The sequence below is a fragment of the Egretta garzetta genome, unplaced genomic scaffold, assembly GCF_000687185.1.
Source record: "Egretta garzetta isolate BGI_Z169 unplaced genomic scaffold, ASM68718v1 scaffold118, whole genome shotgun sequence".
In the NCBI taxonomy this organism is placed as follows: Eukaryota; Metazoa; Chordata; class Aves; order Pelecaniformes; family Ardeidae; genus Egretta; species Egretta garzetta.
The window spans coordinates 3633053-3650734 of NW_009260484.1; the positions used below are offsets into that span (position 1 = coordinate 3633053).

General features: G+C 37.3%; 1 protein-coding gene across 1 annotated transcript in view; it reads left to right on the forward strand.

Annotated features, from left to right (window-relative positions):
* The first annotated feature begins 24 nt into the window (after positions 1-24).
* COG2 (component of oligomeric golgi complex 2) overlaps positions 25-17682 on the forward strand; it is a 31399-nt gene continuing 13741 nt past the window's right edge. The window contains exons 1-10 of the mRNA XM_009644185.2: positions 25-39; positions 393-554; positions 1329-1394; positions 2324-2404; positions 3015-3118; positions 4396-4504; positions 6286-6465; positions 9531-9655; positions 10964-11090; positions 15469-15608. Of these exons, the coding sequence (XP_009642480.1) occupies positions 25-39; positions 393-554; positions 1329-1394; positions 2324-2404; positions 3015-3118; positions 4396-4504; positions 6286-6465; positions 9531-9655; positions 10964-11090; positions 15469-15608 (1109 nt within the window). The remainder of the gene's footprint in view (positions 40-392; positions 555-1328; positions 1395-2323; positions 2405-3014; positions 3119-4395; positions 4505-6285; positions 6466-9530; positions 9656-10963; positions 11091-15468; positions 15609-17682) is intronic.

The following is a 17682-nucleotide window of genomic DNA, read 5'->3' on the forward strand; positions in this document are numbered from 1 at the left end:
GATGGCACTCGGCGTGCCTCGAAGATGCCAAAGCTGCAGGTAGAGTTCAGGCCTCCTTGCTTAGAGAGCTGGAAGTAGTTCTTAATACCGTGTTTCGACTTTTGGTTGGTTGGGTGTTTTTTGAAGTGCATACAGGGAATATGCAGCCCGTATTTTGGAGAGGTAGCCTTTTAGGTCCTCTGACCCATGACATTGTGTGCTCGTAAGACTAAAGACCAAGACTTTGGAACATCGGACACTACTCCGTTAAGTAGCCTTTTTGCCCCCACCCCGAGCTTTAGTTTGGCCAGCTCACTGGCACATGGAATACTTTGGTTTGGGGGTGGGGAGGGGTGCGTTCCTGGTTTGAGCTTCTTGCTTACATCCTTCTCTCTGTCCTGTTTCATTTTCAGCCGGATTTTGATGTTGATCACTTTGTCTCAGACTGCAGGAAACGTGTACAGTTGGAAGAGCTCAGAGAGGATCTGGAGCTCTATTACAAACTCCTTAAAACTGCCATGGTAGAACTCATAAATAAGGACTATGCAGATTTTGTTAATCTCTCAACAAACCTAGTAAGTCTTACTAAGTTGTACCATGTAGTTCACACTTAACATGTTTTAGTATGATTTTTATTTTTCATATGAAAAGTAAGTGGCTTTTGGTTTGGCATCATTAGATTTAAGACATCTTAAACCCTTTGCACTGAGAGAAACTGGAAGACAGTTACTGTAGAATAAAGCTACTGTACAGAATTGCTGTTGGCCCGTAATAAATGTTTTAGATGTATGCTTTTTGTCTTAAAAACCCAATTCATTAGGAAGCTTGATTCAAGGCAAACTTTTTTTTAAAACTGCTAGTAGTTATAAAATTGAAGGAAATAAGTCATTAACATTGAATAGCAAAGATAAATAAGGCCATTCTTAGGGATTCTTTTAGGAATCTTTAAGTTTACTATACAGTCAATCTATCTTAAAAAATCCCAAGCTACTTGACTGAGGAATTTTAATAGTTTTCATATTAACATTTCCTGTCCACTATGTGTCCTGCTCTTTTACTCCAGTTCATCCAGATTCCAATTATATTAGTTCAAAGACTGAGACTTAACATTTTTAATGGAAGAAGACTTTCCATAGGTCAAAGTTTTCTTTCTTTTTTGGCTTTGTGTGACTGCGTTGTCCCTGTATTTGAGGTGACATATTTTTGCATTGCATTTACAACCTGAGACTGTAAAGGGAGGCATCATTTCTCCGTTCTCTTTTAGTATCTGTAAAATGTTAGGCTTTGTCAGTAATTCACATATGAACTTATCAAAAAAGTCATAAATGTTTTTATGGTGATTTCTTTAGGTCGGCATGGACAAGGCCCTTAATCAGCTTTCAGTACCCTTGGGACAGTTAAGGGAAGAAGTTATGGTATGCTCAAAACAATCATTATACACAGCTTGGTAAATTTTGGCTCACTTTTGTATAATATATAGAATGTCTTTTATTCATGTAAATAATTATTATAATAAACTTCTCTTGAAAATTGGCTTCTTAGTGCCATAGTAGGAGAGGTATGTTTTCAAGCTGTTGTTAATAGCAGTAAATTTGCATTTTCTATAGTGCCTTTTAATGAAGAGATAAAGGATTTCTTAAATGTGATAAATGAATGGAGTCTTGCAAGACAAGTGTATGGTGAAATATTGAACTGTTAATATTTGAGTAATTTAAAAGATGGTAGTAAATAAATTGGATGCCACGCAGTCCTACTAAGAACTTTTTTGCTCAGTCCTGTGGTTTAACCATAAAAGATCATCCTCTTAAAGGTTGATCTTATTCTGACTCTTCCACAGTGACTTGGTATTTAGTGAAGGGCAATTTTTGTTCATCTTGGCTGCTGGTTCAAAGGGGTATTTGCTGCATAGATGTGCTTTCAAAATATCTTAGCCTTGATGTCTAGAACAGAAAACAGATTCACAGTTAGCATAGAGAAATATTTATTATGTGAAAAATGCTGCTTAAATCTGATTTATAACTTCAGTTTCAAGGTATAAAATCATATTGGTTTTATTGCATATTTCTGGGTGAAAGATGGTTTGTTTTCTGTAAGGTACTAAGGAATGCTCCTGGTTGAACTAATGATACTTGTAGTGGCAGCACTTTAGGAGCAGGTTATACATTCAATTATTTAGTCTTATTTCTGGTTTTTTTTTTTCACTTAGAGGGCAGTTGATGTACTGTAGATTTTATTTGTGCTATATTCTTATTAATCTGTCTCCTGTTTTAAGTTTAGGGTTTTGAGTTAAGGTTTTTTAACCTAGTGGGAAGCCAACTTTTCATACTGACTTTCTCTCTCTCAGAGTCTTAAGTCATGTGTCAGTGAAGGAATCCAAGCAGTAGATGACCGAATGACTAAGCAGGAAGATATTAGAAGAAAAAAGGTACAACAGACAAATGATTACCTTGGAAAGATCCTCATTAAGGGAACTTTTGTTTTTGCTGTTAATGCAGAGAAAATGAAATTTTTAGGCTGTCTAGATGAACACTGTGTGGGATTTTGCACTTGTAAAAATAATGATTGAAATTTTGGTTGACAGATGACTTCCATTTTTACAGTGTCTGCTTGATCACAAATCTTTATTTTACTTTGTTTGCCTAAGACATCTATGCTTGATTTGGCTGGCTTTTTTAATTACAGTTACTGGTGTTTTCTGCTTGTAGTAGTATATAAACTTGCTTATGAATGTAGTTGAAATACAGCAGTTTAATTTTTATATAAGAGGGAGGAACTAACATTTGTCTTTGTGTTTACCATGGTAAAAATCAGGGATAAGAACAGCTTTTCCACATCTGTGGAACAAAACATTGTTTGTGGGATTTTATGGACTTATAGGAGCAATGCTTCAACTGAGACAGGACTGAAGTATTAAGATGAAGGGAGAGAACTCAACACCAGGGAAAAAAAAAAAAAAGAAAAAACATCTTCAGGGTTGTTAGCTAATGTAAATAGGGTTTGGGGTCAGACATGAAAAAATCTTTCTTTAATTACAGATGTGTGTCCTGAGACTTATTCATGTTATTCAGTCTGTTGAGAAAATTGAGAAGATTCTACATTCCCAAGGCACTAAAGAATTGTCCTCATTAGAGGGAAACAGGTAAAAAATATGTAAATGTTTGGTTTTGTTTGTAATTTATGGGACTAACTTAATTTCGTGGTATTGGTGTAGATGAATTTACAAACATTAGGATATATCTTTAGAAATGTAACTGATGGAATAAGTGACTGTTACTTTAGTATTTTCTTGGGCTTAGTCTTCTGCAAACTGGTCGTTCACCATGTAACTCTCTAAAGTTCTGAATTACTTGTAGTGCTTTCAGTAAACATGTACATTTTCAAATTTGCATGCAATTTTTTTGTTTGTTTTTTTTTCTCTTGGAAGTCACTAATCCTGTCATGTCTGAAATACTCTTTCCAGTACAGTTTCTTTCAATATCATTTGGAAGTAAAATGGGGAATAGCTTTTCTTGTTTTCCCTGCATATGTATAACTGAAATGACTGCTGCAAGAATAGTCTGAGGCAGGCAAGCCACACATGTAATACTTTTGGAAGAAGGACAGTTTGAGGCAAATTCCAGTCAGACTCACAAGTTTTGTTTTTTAACGACTTCATGGAAAGCGTCCTATCCCTCTGCCTTTGATGAGGGATGGAAGATCTCTTTCAGCCAGTTTTGGAACTGATGTACCAGCTATGTGCTTGAAATAATTGACTGGGATGCAAGTGCAAATTATGTTGGAGGAAAAAGACAATTTCATGAACCTGTTTGAATGTGAGACTGTCTCTTCAGTTTAGTGCTCTGGATCACATACTAATGAGTTGGGTGAGGTAGACAGAAGACTAGCTTGATGCCTGGAGGGACAAAACTTATGCAGATGTTTTCAGTCAGGGTGAGACACTTTGTAGAATCGTGTTTCGAATTAAGATTATACTCGAGTGGCTGAAGATTTGGCTAATTATTGGGACTATATAGACCTGAGAAGGGTAGGACTGTTTCTATAGAAATAGCTGTAATTAGTTTTACTACATGACAGAAAGAAACAAACCTGGATGGTGAAGAGTGCTTACTGCAGTATGAGCTGTAAGACTGCCTTTTCACATGACAATAAGCAGCACTACCATATAGAAACTGCTGAAGCAGCTTCTTATGTTCCTCTCAGTTTCTGCTTCACCCACTCCAAAGCAACTGTAATCATGCAGTCTGTTCCAGATTATTATTCCATGATTGCAATAATTGTAGTAGCACCTGTCAGAATTCCAAATATTTAGATTAAACCACAAAAACTGGGGAGAGCATTATCTATCTGCTGCAGATGGAAGTGAGTTAATTTGAAAGTATCTAACTGTATTCTCGTGTTGTATCATCTCTCTTCTAGCCCACTTTTAACTGGACAGGTTTTAGAGAGAATTGCCACAGAATTTAATCAACTACAATTTCATGCAGTACAAAGCAAAGGAATGCCCCTTTTGGACAAAGTGAGACCAGTAAGTATTGCATGGTAGCCAGCTTAACACTTGTAGGAATCAAGCAAAACCAATATAATTGGAAGACAAATGCCTATTTCCAGAATTTTATTGAATTAATTTACAGGGGGAAAATGAGTTTCAAGAGCTCATTTTTATCAATTGACTAGAAGTCTTGCTTCTTCTGAGGGTTTATGCTTTGTTTGCTAACTTCTTTAGGATAAATTACTTAAGAGTAGAAAATACGACAGACATTTTTGTCAGCCTAATGTATCTTGCAGTTTGTCTGCTTGATGGTACTGAGGCCTAGTTCTAGAGATTTATGTTGGTTTTGTTAGCTGCAGTGTACAGACCAGAATATAAATGGAATGTGCCTACAGAGTGGCTGGCTTGAATGTATTCAGTTTTGTCTTTTGGTGAAATTTGTTGCCTAACTCTGGCTGTTCATGCTGGTAGGCTGATCTCCCTAACATGCTGTTTGTAATAACTGTCTACTGTAAAAGATGAGTTGATATATTTTTTTGTTGCATCTATTCATTAGAGAGAGGGAACAAATGAAGACTGCTGCTTCAAGGCAGATAGTATGAATAATGTGAATATGGAGACGGGGTAATGCTTTAAGCTGTTTAGCATGGAACTGACATTCTTGATGGCTTTCGAACTAGTGAGGTATTTCTTAGTTCCAGTTTTTTCCCTATGCACATCTATTGGCAATATAAATGTGTTTCAGCTCAAGACTTCCATGGTACCATGTTGATTCATGGGTGGTTTACAAGACTATTCTGGCCACTGAGTTACTAAACATGGATAGCAACAGAAGTGTGAGCAACAGGGTAGTGTTTATGGTGGGAGGACCTTTGTTACTTTGTTGTGTGGCTTCCTTAATCATGCTTGCCAGGGCTTCTGTCCTGTATCTGTTGTTGTTAAGGGTCATCAGATCACAGTTTTCATGACTAGTCAGCAATTGGGTTATGGGCTTTGCATGTTCAGAACAAAATCTGTGGTTATTTAAAGAATCATTTTAGGATGAATGGGCGCAATATAGCATGTGAGAGGCCAGAGAAAAAATTTGACTCGTTAAATTGGTAGTTCAGCTGTGATTAAATTAACGTATGTTGCTGAACTTTCTTCAAATACAGAGTTGTAAGGGAGCATTTTGGGCCAGGAGTATATCAGCAAGTAGTGTAGCAATCTCTTCCAGTGGAAGAGATGCTGCAGGAGATGAGGAAGAACGGTTAGCAAATGGGGAGTATATGTTGACTTGACTGAAGCAGCTGTTTGGCAGAAGCCAGAAGGAATCTCGTGGCTTTTTTTTTTTTTTTCCCCCCTCCCCACTGGTGTCACTCAATGTCTTTGATTTGCAGTAATTTGACAAGTAGTGCTGGGAACACATTATCGGTTTAGTTTTTGACAGTGATGGGTAAATGCCACAGTTGTTATCCCTGGAGACTTACTGTAAAGCTTTTGTGTATTATCACACATAATGGTTCAGTTGAAGAAGAACAATTATTTATTGACCTATTTCATCAGCATAAAGGGGGGGACCTTTGATAAGTTACTGCATAACTTACAACAAAATAATTGCCTTTTAACCTTATTATAATAAATACTGCGTGAAATAGCATCAGTAACCCATTAAGCTTGCATTAACATTCATTTAATGCTGACAGTTACCAAACTTGCACACATTTCAAATGAAAATGGAAAGCTGAATTAGGCATTTCTGGAAGAATTTAATTCAGCAATGATGGCAAGGCTTTGCTTTTGGTTTTTTTATTGCCATATTTTGTTTCTCTTCTTAGCGTATAGCTGGAATAACAGCTATGTTGCAGCAGTCTCTGGAAGGGCTGCTCTTGGAAGGCCTTCAAACTTCAAATGTTGACATAATACGTCACTGTCTTCGCACTTACGCAACAATTGACAAAACACGAGATGCAGAGGCATTAGTTGGTCAAGTGCTTGTAAAACCTTATATAGATGAGGTAAGATAAAATCAAGACTGCTAAGAAAATGAATTGATTTGCAAACATGCTTATTTTTCCTGTTAACCTCCAGCTTTTGTCAGCAGGTTCAAAATACCTTTATGGAGAGAGCAGGAGAACTGAGCCCCAACACAATGTAAATTTGTTTGTTGTTGCTGTTTAAGAAAAAAAGGGTGGAGGGATTCTCTGTCTGCCAGTCACCAATATCAGGTTATATCCAGTTGGGATTCTTTTTCTAACTTACATTTTTCTTGGGGACAAGGAATCCAAAAAACAAACCTTATACCAAGCATATGACTGAAATAAAATCCAATTTTTTCTGGACCAAGGTGCATCTGTGGGAATTGGATCAGATCTCAGGTTTGCATTTCTTAGTAGCTGGCTCAGTGGCAGGCAAATGCGGCAAAAACAGTTCTTAGTGCAATGTCCTTTTCTTGCCATCATACAAAGAAGCAGTTTCTGCATTTCCCAGTTATACCAGGACATTAGCAGGAGCAAGAACAAGTGTTTGTTTGGGAAGCATTTGCTGTTGTCCGGTGGGAAAAATGTGTCATATGGCCAGTTTCTCAATTAATGAGAAACTGATTTTAGTAGGCATCAGTTTAGAACACCAAGGTGAACCAATCGCAAAGTACTGGTTGAATTTTCTGAAATTAGGGGACTTTCTGCTAATTCTCTTGGCTGTGCAACTTCTACTGCTACCTGTAAAATGGTTCCTCACCTTCTTGTAGCACTGTTTGTTCTTACCAATTCTGGCCTGAGGAGTTGGTGACTAGTCTACACTACTTTTTTTCTTTTTGTTGTGGTTGATGATAATGTAATTACTCCAAAATCAAGTTCAGACAGTAACCTCCCACAATAGTGTAACAGTCAGCAAGTCAGTTGCACTCAATTTTTCTGGTATGTCAGCACACCTGCAGTTGCCACTAAAAACATTTTTAAGGGCCTACAATTATATTATGTTAACTTTTAGTTTCAAGCTTCAAGTGAAAAATCTAAAAATTCAATTTAAGATATTTGATACTCGGCTGTGTTTGAAATGCCTTGGTAAACCACATTTGTGCTGAAGTGATGTTGCTAGACTTTTTTTGATCCTTTTCATCAGTGTGTTAGGAATTATGTCCAGGTCAGGTATGATTCCATATGATTTCAGAGGATATTTGTTCTCTACTGAGATCTGAGTAAGTGCCCTTTTACAATGTAATTTCCAATGCTAACTGACTGCCCTGTTGCAGGAATTTCCCTGGCTTTCACTAGATTATCAGACTATTTCATAAATGTGTTAAATTCACTGTCCTTAAAGAGGTTAAACTGGGCCAGTGCCAGGGCTATATAGTTGTTCTAAAACTAGCATTATGAATCTTTCAGCAGTGTTAATTTTCCTGCTCCTGTGGGGAGGAAAAACTGTAAAGTACAATAGCTGCCTTGGTGATCGCAAATATACACTTGCTTGAATTTGTCTATGTTAAGAAGGCAGACTAGATCTTACACTCGTTGTTGCCGCTATAAAAACGTAGCACATTTCAGTGGCTTTGAATCCCAAGATATGCTATTGATGCATCTTTCCTTTTGCTGTCAAGGTTTTCTTTTACTGTCATTACTCCTTAAATTGAGATATTTAATAACTCTTTTTGCTCAGCAAACTATAAGAGGCATGTTATGACGTGAAGTACTCTTTCCTGCTTTCAGGATATTTAAGAGAGTTTGTTCTCTGCTGGTATTTTACAAAAAAAGAGACCGCTTATAGTATAGAGTTAACATTTTTGTTAAGACCCATAAAAGCAATGTGAACATTGTTTCTGAAAGTATTGAATATGTTTCTGTAGGCAATAATACAGTTGCTTTTTCTTACACTGATGTGCCTTTCTGAACATAAATGCAGAAGTGACCTTAAGGTATTTGCTTCCTTTTTTTCATTTAGTGGCCATTAGCCACAGTGTTCCCAACCGAGGCAAGTGAAGAGTTAATCTGTATAACTTTTGCTGAAGGAGTCATTCTTCTAAATCAAGATAGGGAAAAAAAAATACCTTTTTTTTTTTTTTCCCCTCTCAGTAATGTCTTCAGCAATCAAGAGATGGAATGGTTAGCTTTCCCTTCCCTTCCCTGGGAAAGAATAGTATGTCTGCTAACACCTGAGCTGTATGTCATTGTCAGTAGGACGTTTCTTTTCTGCTGTTGGAAAGGCAACATTTTAAATTATTCTGGTTTTACTTTGTATGCATACAGATTTACAAAGCAAAGCCAGCTCTTGGGTTTTGGATGGGAGAGGTAGTTGAATGGTGGTGTCCTCCCCCCTTGTGGACAAACTTCCTTTGGGTGCTTGCTGATGCTGTAGCAACTGCTACAGTGGGGGACAGGTTGTCTTTCTGTCTCTGTTTTCCCAGTATCTCTCCTTTCCCCACTTCTGTACAGTTCTACTTGTTTATGTATCAAGAGGCAAAAGTGTTCAGACAGGTGAAAGAATACCAAGAAATACAAGCTATTGTTCTTTTCCTGTATTGTCCAACTACTGTCTGCCGCCTTTTTATGGCAGAGATTATCCCTTTTCACTGGATATGAGGTACTGTCCTGACAAACTGCTTTGCTAGCTGTGTTAAGGGCTTAGCATTGTCGCAAAAGATTCTTGGCTATTGGCTTACCTGCATTTGGTGCTGAACCAACAAGCTCTAAATTCAGAAGAAATTTTTTACTTCATTCTGAGGTTTGATTAGCTTTTGCCAGTCACCCGTTTAACTTCACAGACTGCTTCAGGGGACAGTGATGTGTGCAGTGAGTGGGGAGCCAGACACAGTGGCTAACATTGAAAAGCAAGGAGCTCATTCCCACTCTTGTGGCCAGTCTTGGCAGTTAGAGTGCTGCATTAAAGGAAGTAATAATTCAAGCTGGCAAGTTACACTTGGAAACTGTAATATAAAAAAGTAATACACTGACTATCCCAATATCTGGGGTTGTAGTGTTACGAGTTTTGAGTGAGTAGACTGTGAGTCTTGCATTATGTGATTTCTGACATTTAACCTTGGACTCTGTCACTTTTCTCACATTTAACGTTGGACTCTTCCTGGCAGGTGATTGTGGAACAGTACGTTCAGTCTCATCCTAATGGCCTTCAGGCTATGTACAATAAACTATTAGAATTTGTTCCTCATCATTGCCGTCTCTTGCGTGAAGTAACAGGAGGAGCCATTTCAAGGTAAGTATCTTGGGATTTCTTTCGGTTGCACTAAAGCTACATCAAATATCATATACTTCTGAAATGTTATGCACAGTTAGCTTCCATGCACAAATGACTTATCTGGCCTTTCCTGAGGATTCACAGGCAAGTTTGGTTTCTCTCTCATGTCTGTGTTTTTTCAAAACAAAACAGTGAACAGACTTTCTTGGTGCTGCAGCCCAGACCTTCAGAGGAGGGAAAGAGAATCCTGAATTTTAGTAGTAGAATTGAGTACTGTTCATAATATAATGTATCATATACCTTGTTTTTGTTCAGTCCATGCAACATGATTGTATACTTCATCCAAGGAGAAGGGCATAATAAAGCTATTGAAAAATATAAGTTCAGAAGTTATTGGGTTGTTAGTGTACATCAGAAAAGTGGGGATGATCCCCAGAGGTTTTACTAATTTATTGCATGTACTGGAACTACAGGTTTAATTGATTTGTGTAGTGCTTCCACTGTCTTCTCCAAAAGTGTTTAATTCCTTATGCAATTAAATTGCCTGTTTTGAAGTTTAAAAAATTCAGGTCTACTGAATTGTATCCATCTCTTCATCTGTTTGCAGGCTGGTTAATATAGTAGACTGACGTAATTAGCAGAACTGTGGATGTAGCCCCTAGGGATGGCAGAATTACTTTTCTAATTAGTCATCCATTGCTGAGCTTTTTGTGACTCCTAAGTTTTACTAACATTTCAATTCTTTTAATCCCTCAGCAAGTTTTAATCTTTCTTAATAATTGAATGTTTCTACTTCATACTGTGGTGTACTGAACTGGAATTAAACGCTTGTATCTCTTCTGCTCTCAATTTATAAATTTTCATAATCAAGGTAGCTTTTAATCTTTTGCTTCGAAGCACAATATCATGTATAAATACAGCTTGGAACAATTATGAAAAAGTTCTGCTTCTTTCCATTGCATTAGTCACATTAGGCCTACTTAGTACCTCTTTGAAGTTTGGAGCTGTTAAAACTTGAAATATACAAGTAAGAATAGGAGTTCTCAGCTGAAATGTACGCATTTTCCAGAACAAACTTGCAAAATATATAACTAATAAAATTTTAAAACACATTAAGAGTTATGAAAAATACCTTGCATTTGATGAAACTGTGGGATCAGATATGAAACCTGGAAGGAAGAATAGTTTTAAGGGAATCGGCATACCTACATAAAAAACTTAATTGCATTTTGTCTAATGCAGTGCATGTCTTTTTATTTATCCCTACTTCCAAATAGAAGCCTGGTGGTAAAATGTAACCATGGAATAATTGCAATTTTATTTCAGTGAAAAAGCAGATATTGTTCCTGGATATGATTTTTTAGTGAATTCAGTGTGGCCAGAAATAGTACATGGTTTGGAAGAGAAATTGCCATCACTGTTTAACCCTGGAAACCCAGATGTGTTTCATGAGGTAATTAATTTTAATTTTTTCCATTTGTCATTCCTTTGACACACACAAGAATTGAATGGGTCATGTTCTCTAGCTTTTTCCCTGCTGCTTTTGTGTAAATTCTTCTTATTGCATGGCTCAGAAGAGGTTATCTCAAATCACTTCATTTAATTTTCATAGTAATTAATTCTCCCCTCAAGTTTGTCAGGAAAGCTCATACAGAAGTTATTGGAAGCCATTTAGTCATGTGAATTTGGGCTTAGTATTTGTTTTAGGAGTAGATGTTCTTTCTTAGTTGCAGAATTACAACATGAATGAAGGCAGGAGTGGATGACTTCAGTGTTCGCCCAAGACTGGGACTTCTGTATAGGAAGGGCCATAATGTTAATTAAATACCTGGGTTACAACTTGCTCTGTACAATGGGAGGGTTGAAAAAAATATTTGTTTCAATTGCTTGTTTTTAGCTTTTGCTTTTTTCCAGTACTGCAGATTATGTAGTGCTGAGAAACACAAGTTGAGTAAAAGAACCAAAAATATTTGGAGGCAGTGTGATAAGTTTTAGAACATGAAAGTAGTATTTTCTCTGGTATCGCAAACAATTATGAAGGAAGCTTTCATTATAAAATTAATTTAAAGGACTTGTCACACATTTTCATCATTGGCAGTGCTGCTCTGCCTCTAAAAGATCATATTTTGCTAATGTTGAAACAAATTTCTTGGTCTTCTCTGAAGATTGCTCTGGTGGTACTTTATTAGTAGATCACAAGTAGAAAATATGAGCTTTCTGCTTTTCTTCATGTCCTGTCTGTCTGTATTTAGCCATGATTGATGAAATGTTTGGACTTTTTTTTTTTCCTTGCAGCTTGACTTACTATTGGTGTGAAACCTTTTATATTCAAGATGGAGATGGCAGGCAGTGATAAATTGGCTGAAGGAAGGCATAGTAGGCAGGTCAGGACAAATGATTTAGGGGAATGTTAGATAGCTGGTGGAGGTTTATAAGGCAAATAATTCTTGTGTTCATGCAAAACTGCTTTTACTAAATACTTACATTTTTCTTGGAATTTAAGATCTTTTTTGTACAGACACATTGAGTAATCAAAGGCAGGCAGGCATGACAGTGATGTTTGCAGGGCTGGCTCTGAATATGAAGCAAATGAAATGAATGTTGCAGAAAGTTGTCATGATGCCATGCAATGACAGTATAGGGTGTTCCCCGTGCCCTGTGAGAATACTTCTCGGTTTCCTATAAAGTTTTAAGTCAGTCTTCAAGCTTTCACCTAATGCCCTGCATACTGCAAATTGTGAGTCATGCTGGGCTTTTGTCATCTGTGCTGCTTGATTTACACAAGAATGTATTTTTTCTTCAGAAGAGCTGGATTTGTTGTTTTAAATGAATTATTTTGAAAAGGCTGTCATCTTAAAATAAGCTGATATTGACCATTGTGTTTATTTAAAAAAACAAAACCATAAAAACCCAACATCCCCCCATGACTTTCAAGTAAATTATGTAGTAAGTCTAAAGTACTTTCCAGACTGCTTTTGACTACTTAAGTGACTCAGAGTCTAAATCCTTAAAATATTTCATCTAAAAATCAATAAGAAGTTGAAATGCCAAGTGTAAAGAATGCTATTATGTCTATCTAAAGGCTAATAGGAGTAGTTCTGAATTAAGGCGGGGGGGTAGGGGAACTTTAAAATTGCTGCTGCTCTGCTGATAATCCAAGTAACGCAGCACAGATTTTAGACAGTAATCTTCTACCTCTGTTTTCTGGGTTGATGAAATGCAGAAAAGTACTCTTCTCCAGATTTGTTTGCAGATGCATACATGTATAGGTTTAATGCTGAAAAGTTGGAATATGCAGTATTCTGTTAGGAGTTTTTTTAGATATGGGGAAGGAATGGAAAAATATTTTATTTTTTAAATCCTGTAAAAATCATACTGTCAGTGTTAAGCATGTGTGTTAAAATAACTATTATGCAGAGGGTTTTTTTTTAAAATTGTTTCGGGTTGTCTTGCCCTTATTTCTAAGTCAGATTTGTAGATTTACAGGCATTTGAAAAGAATTCTTTTATCCCTAAACAGTCATTTGAGACTGTTAAGTTTAGATTCCTGTGTTTGAAAATTGCTGCATTTTGTTTCCCACTTTAGCTTCTCTTAAATAACTTTGTGCAGTCAACAATCCAGTCCTAGAAGCTGAAATGGGAATCGATCTTGCAGTTAGTTCCCTTTCTTGGATACAATGTTATTTGTAACTAGATAAATGTCTCTTGAGTTGTCTTCTATTTTGAAAGTGATAGGTCTTTTCAGAGTGTTGGGTTTATATCTCTGACTAATATTTAAGGTAGCAGAGTATTAATGGCTTACAATCATAGAATGGTTTGGGTTGGAAGGGGCCTTTAAAGGTCATCTAGTCCAACCCTCTACAGCAAGCAGGGACATCTTCAACTCTGTCAGGTTTCTCCAAGCCCTGTCCAACCTGGCCTTGAATGGTTCCAGGGATGGGGCATCTACCACCTCTCTGGGCAACCCGTTCCAGTGTTTCACCACCCTCATCGTAAAAAATTTCTTCCTTCTATCTAGACTAAATCTACCCTTTTTTAGTTTAAAACCATTACCCTTTGTCCTACTGCTGCAGGCCCTGCTAAAAAGATTGTCCCCGTCTTTCCTGTAAGCCCCCGTTAAGTACTGAAAGGCTGCAATGAGTTCTCTACAGAGCCTTCTCTTCTCCAGACTGACCAACCCCAACTCTCTCAGCCTTTCCTTACAGGAGAGGTGCTCCATCCCTCCGATCATTTTCGTGGCCCTCTTCTGGACCTGCTCCAACAGGTCCATGTCTTTCTTGTGCTGAAGGCTCCAGAGCTAGAGGCAGTTTTTCCTGAGGCTTGTTTACCTTTTTACAGTACTGGGTTTATTATCTAAGAAATGAGGCCTGAAAGAGCACTAATCGGTCATTTATTCTGGATTAACTCCCATAGCTGTTACGGTTCCATTGTGTCATAGCTACAGCCACTTTGGGAGAAAGATCGTTACTTAAAAGCTTTTGTGTGCACTTTCCAGAATACCATCTTGACATACTGAAACTGCCATGTCACAAGAAAAAATGCTGTAATTATACTTTTAACAGAAAGTTATGAACTTACTCAGATACACAACACAAAAGCATGTCCATGCCAATGCATGCCCTGTGGTTACCACAAACCAGGAGGGTTTCTGAGAGCAGAATCTGTAAGCAGTGACTCAGGGGCTTCTCCTGAGAATGTTTTACTGCTAGAGGCAAAATCACATCAGTGTGGTAGAAGCCTTGCTGCTACAGCTCTGCTGCTGTTCTTACTGCAATGAAGTCAGAAGCACCAAGAGATTCATTCAGGCTTATTTCATTAATTCAGCAGTGGCTTAATGAGCATGTATGATAGCTTTTATGGATTATTTCTGGTTTTTTTCTTTTTTTTTCTTTCTTTTTTTTTTTTTTTTAATAAAATAAACTTGCGCATGAGCCAAACTATTTTTCATTGCCGAGAGGTAGATTTTAACTGTAGCTGTATTTTGACTTTACGTTGATTTGTATAACCTTTGTGTTCTGTTAGTACGGTCTGTTTTGTGTGAAATAACATTTTTATGCACTACTTTGCTTCTGTTTTTTGCTCAAGTCTTTGGCATTCTGCTTTGTGTATGATTTGAATTTATTATTTCCTTTATTTTCAGGATGTTAATAAGTTACTGTGGAGAGTAAGCCCAAAGTGCATTTGAGGATTAATGTAATTTTTCTTTGCTTGCAACTGACTTAATACTGTTTGTAAACATCTTGTTAGAAGTATGCAACTGGATAGTTTATCTGAAATTGTTTGAAGTTCTTCTGCAAATATTGGTGTTGGCAAAACATATTTTTAGGGAAACAGTTCTAGAAATTCCTATAATACAGTTCCTATATAACAGAAAAAATATCATGCTTTCATTCTCATTGTGTTTGGTTACGTGTACTTCTGGGTTTTGCTCCTGATTATTCCTATTTGTTGCATCCCTTTATCTCCCGTGACTGACTCTGTTCTTAGTACTGTGCAGCACTCTTGTTCCAGCCCAGTGATTCAGCTCAGAAATACTGATACATCTCTCTGACCAGTTCTGCTTGGTCAGGGTACTTGGACAATTTTACGCTTTTTAGAAGTGTCCTGCACTAGCTTTCTTATCATAGAATAACACCTGCTAGTTAATTGGTTTTGGTTTCACCATAATCCAGGATTTTAGCCTTGTGTGATTAGGCGATGGGGGCAATGTGAGCCCATTCTGAGCCTTGAGCTTAACTGTAGTGCGATACAAGAGTTCTGCTGAATGGGTGGTGGCCTTCCTTGTTTGCTGGGACCCTGTGCGTGATCAGAATGCTCATTCTCTTTCTGCAGAAGTACACTACTAGTATGGATTTTGTACGGAAATTTGAACGACAGTGTGGCTCCCAGGCCAGCGTGAAACGGTTAAGATCTCATCCCTCTTACCACAGCTTTAACAATAAATGGAATTTGCCTGTATATTTTCAAATAAGGTTAGTAATGCATTTTTTGGTTCCCTCTTTCAAAAGTAGAGTTCAGTCACAGCAAGGTGATCTGACTTAGGATCAGATATCATTGTTTAAAGTTTTGATTGTCAACAAATCATAGTAGAAGTCAGACTAAGAATTTAATCACTAAGTCAAGTAACTCTTTTATATATCTCTCAACAATTTAGCAATATTACAGCCAGCTGCTCTTCAATATGTTCTGTGGTGTTGGTACACTGAATTTGATATGCTACTCATTAAACTTTCAAGAAAAGATCTAGATAAGTCTTGAAATAGTTTCAAATTCTTTTTCTCCAGTGTCCCTGGAACTAAACTGTATGTTGAAGGATACTACTTGTCCAAATCCAGAGGAATACTTTGTATGAGGGAAGAAGACTTTTCTTCTTAGCAGTATAGAATTAAAGGGCTTGACAACTTGTAGCTCTTCCAGATCTAGCCACATTTCTGACATTTGTTTTGTCTCACAGGATGTATTCTGTACAAAGTGCTGGGTCTTGTAGCATTGCCTTCCCAAACATTGCCCTACTGTTCCCTTTTCCTGAGGAGCTAAGTAGTAAGTTTTAGCTTACTTTTCCAGCAGGTCCGAGGTACCTGTAGTATTACCTTTTACAGATCTTGCAGCTAAAAGAAAGCAGAGAGATCCAAAAAACCCTCCATTTTCATTCTAGAATTTTAATGAAAGGAGCAAAATGGAATATAAAACCATATTTTTAGAAAGTATAGTCTACAAATCTGATTTTAGGGCTGGATAGCAAGCCTCCAGGCAAGGAATAGAACCGTTGATGAAACCTGCTATGACCTAAGCATGCTGTGTGGGATCTCTCTTGGTCCAAACCGTCTGAGAGTCTCTTAAAAACAAACAAACCCCACCACCAAACAAGGAGGTATAATTTCCCGAAGAGTGGGGAGAGAAATTGATGTTTGTTTTTAACCTGGATCACTTTACTGGCCTTTTTTTATTGCATGATTCTGTAACTGGCAATAACAGTACAACCGTAGCCACACTTGTATAGTTTCTTTAATCCAGGATACATCCACACAGCTGCTGAAAAACTCCATCCAGGAATCTTACGAGTGCTGGAGCTAATATAAGATAAGTGACAGGAACGTGGGGCTGGGAGCAGGGTCTTAGTGTTTTCATGATTTGCAGCGTTTTGTGAAATGGTGGCCCTAGACTCTGACATCCTGGTTTGGTTTTTTGCTTGCACATCTGTTCCTGCAGTTATGTGGTGAACTGATATGAGGATCTGTTACCCTGGGCAAAAAAAAAAGGCTGATGTTGAACTCCAGTCAATTTCTCCAAAGCACTTAACTGTACAGATATTCATGCTGGCACAAGGGAAAGGGTGAGAGTACTCACTATAGTAGCAGTGCTGAGTGCACAGACCAAAAGTGTCCATGGAACTGTAGCCATTATGAACCTTTTAACAGATGTATCTCATTAATAGGTCTGTGAATCTGCCCCTTTTGTTTGAATGTGCAGCTTCTCTAATAAGTGACCACTTGATCAAACTTTGATACTCTTGCTCATAAAATTGAAATGGAGATTCAGCATATTCTTTCTGTCCCAAAATGTTCTTTCCCATTAGGTATTTTGAGCTCCAACTGACTAAAAAAACCTTTTAAAAAATAATTTTGCTTTAATCCAAGATTATTGAAAATCTAAATAGTGTACTGTTTCAATAGATGGTTGCGTAACAGCAGTTGGTTCGTCTTACACCATGTTATTCCTATATACTGGAATAATCTCATAACTTTTGGAAGTGCCCACGAATTTTTTAGTGCACAACTGTGAAAATAATGCAACATACTAATGACCTCAAAGAAAAAGCTTCCCTGATATATGTATGTTAACATCCTTAAGTCATACAGGATTTTTATTCAAGTACGAACTCACACTATGGCATTTATAGTTAAAGTTCTTGGGCTTTTTTTCATTATTCAATTACAGAAATTACCCAGAACAATCAGCCCTCACTAGAGCCTTTACAAATGATCCTTTGAGGAACAGATGGATGTACAGGCATTTCCTCTGTAGCAGTGCTGGCACAAACAGCCC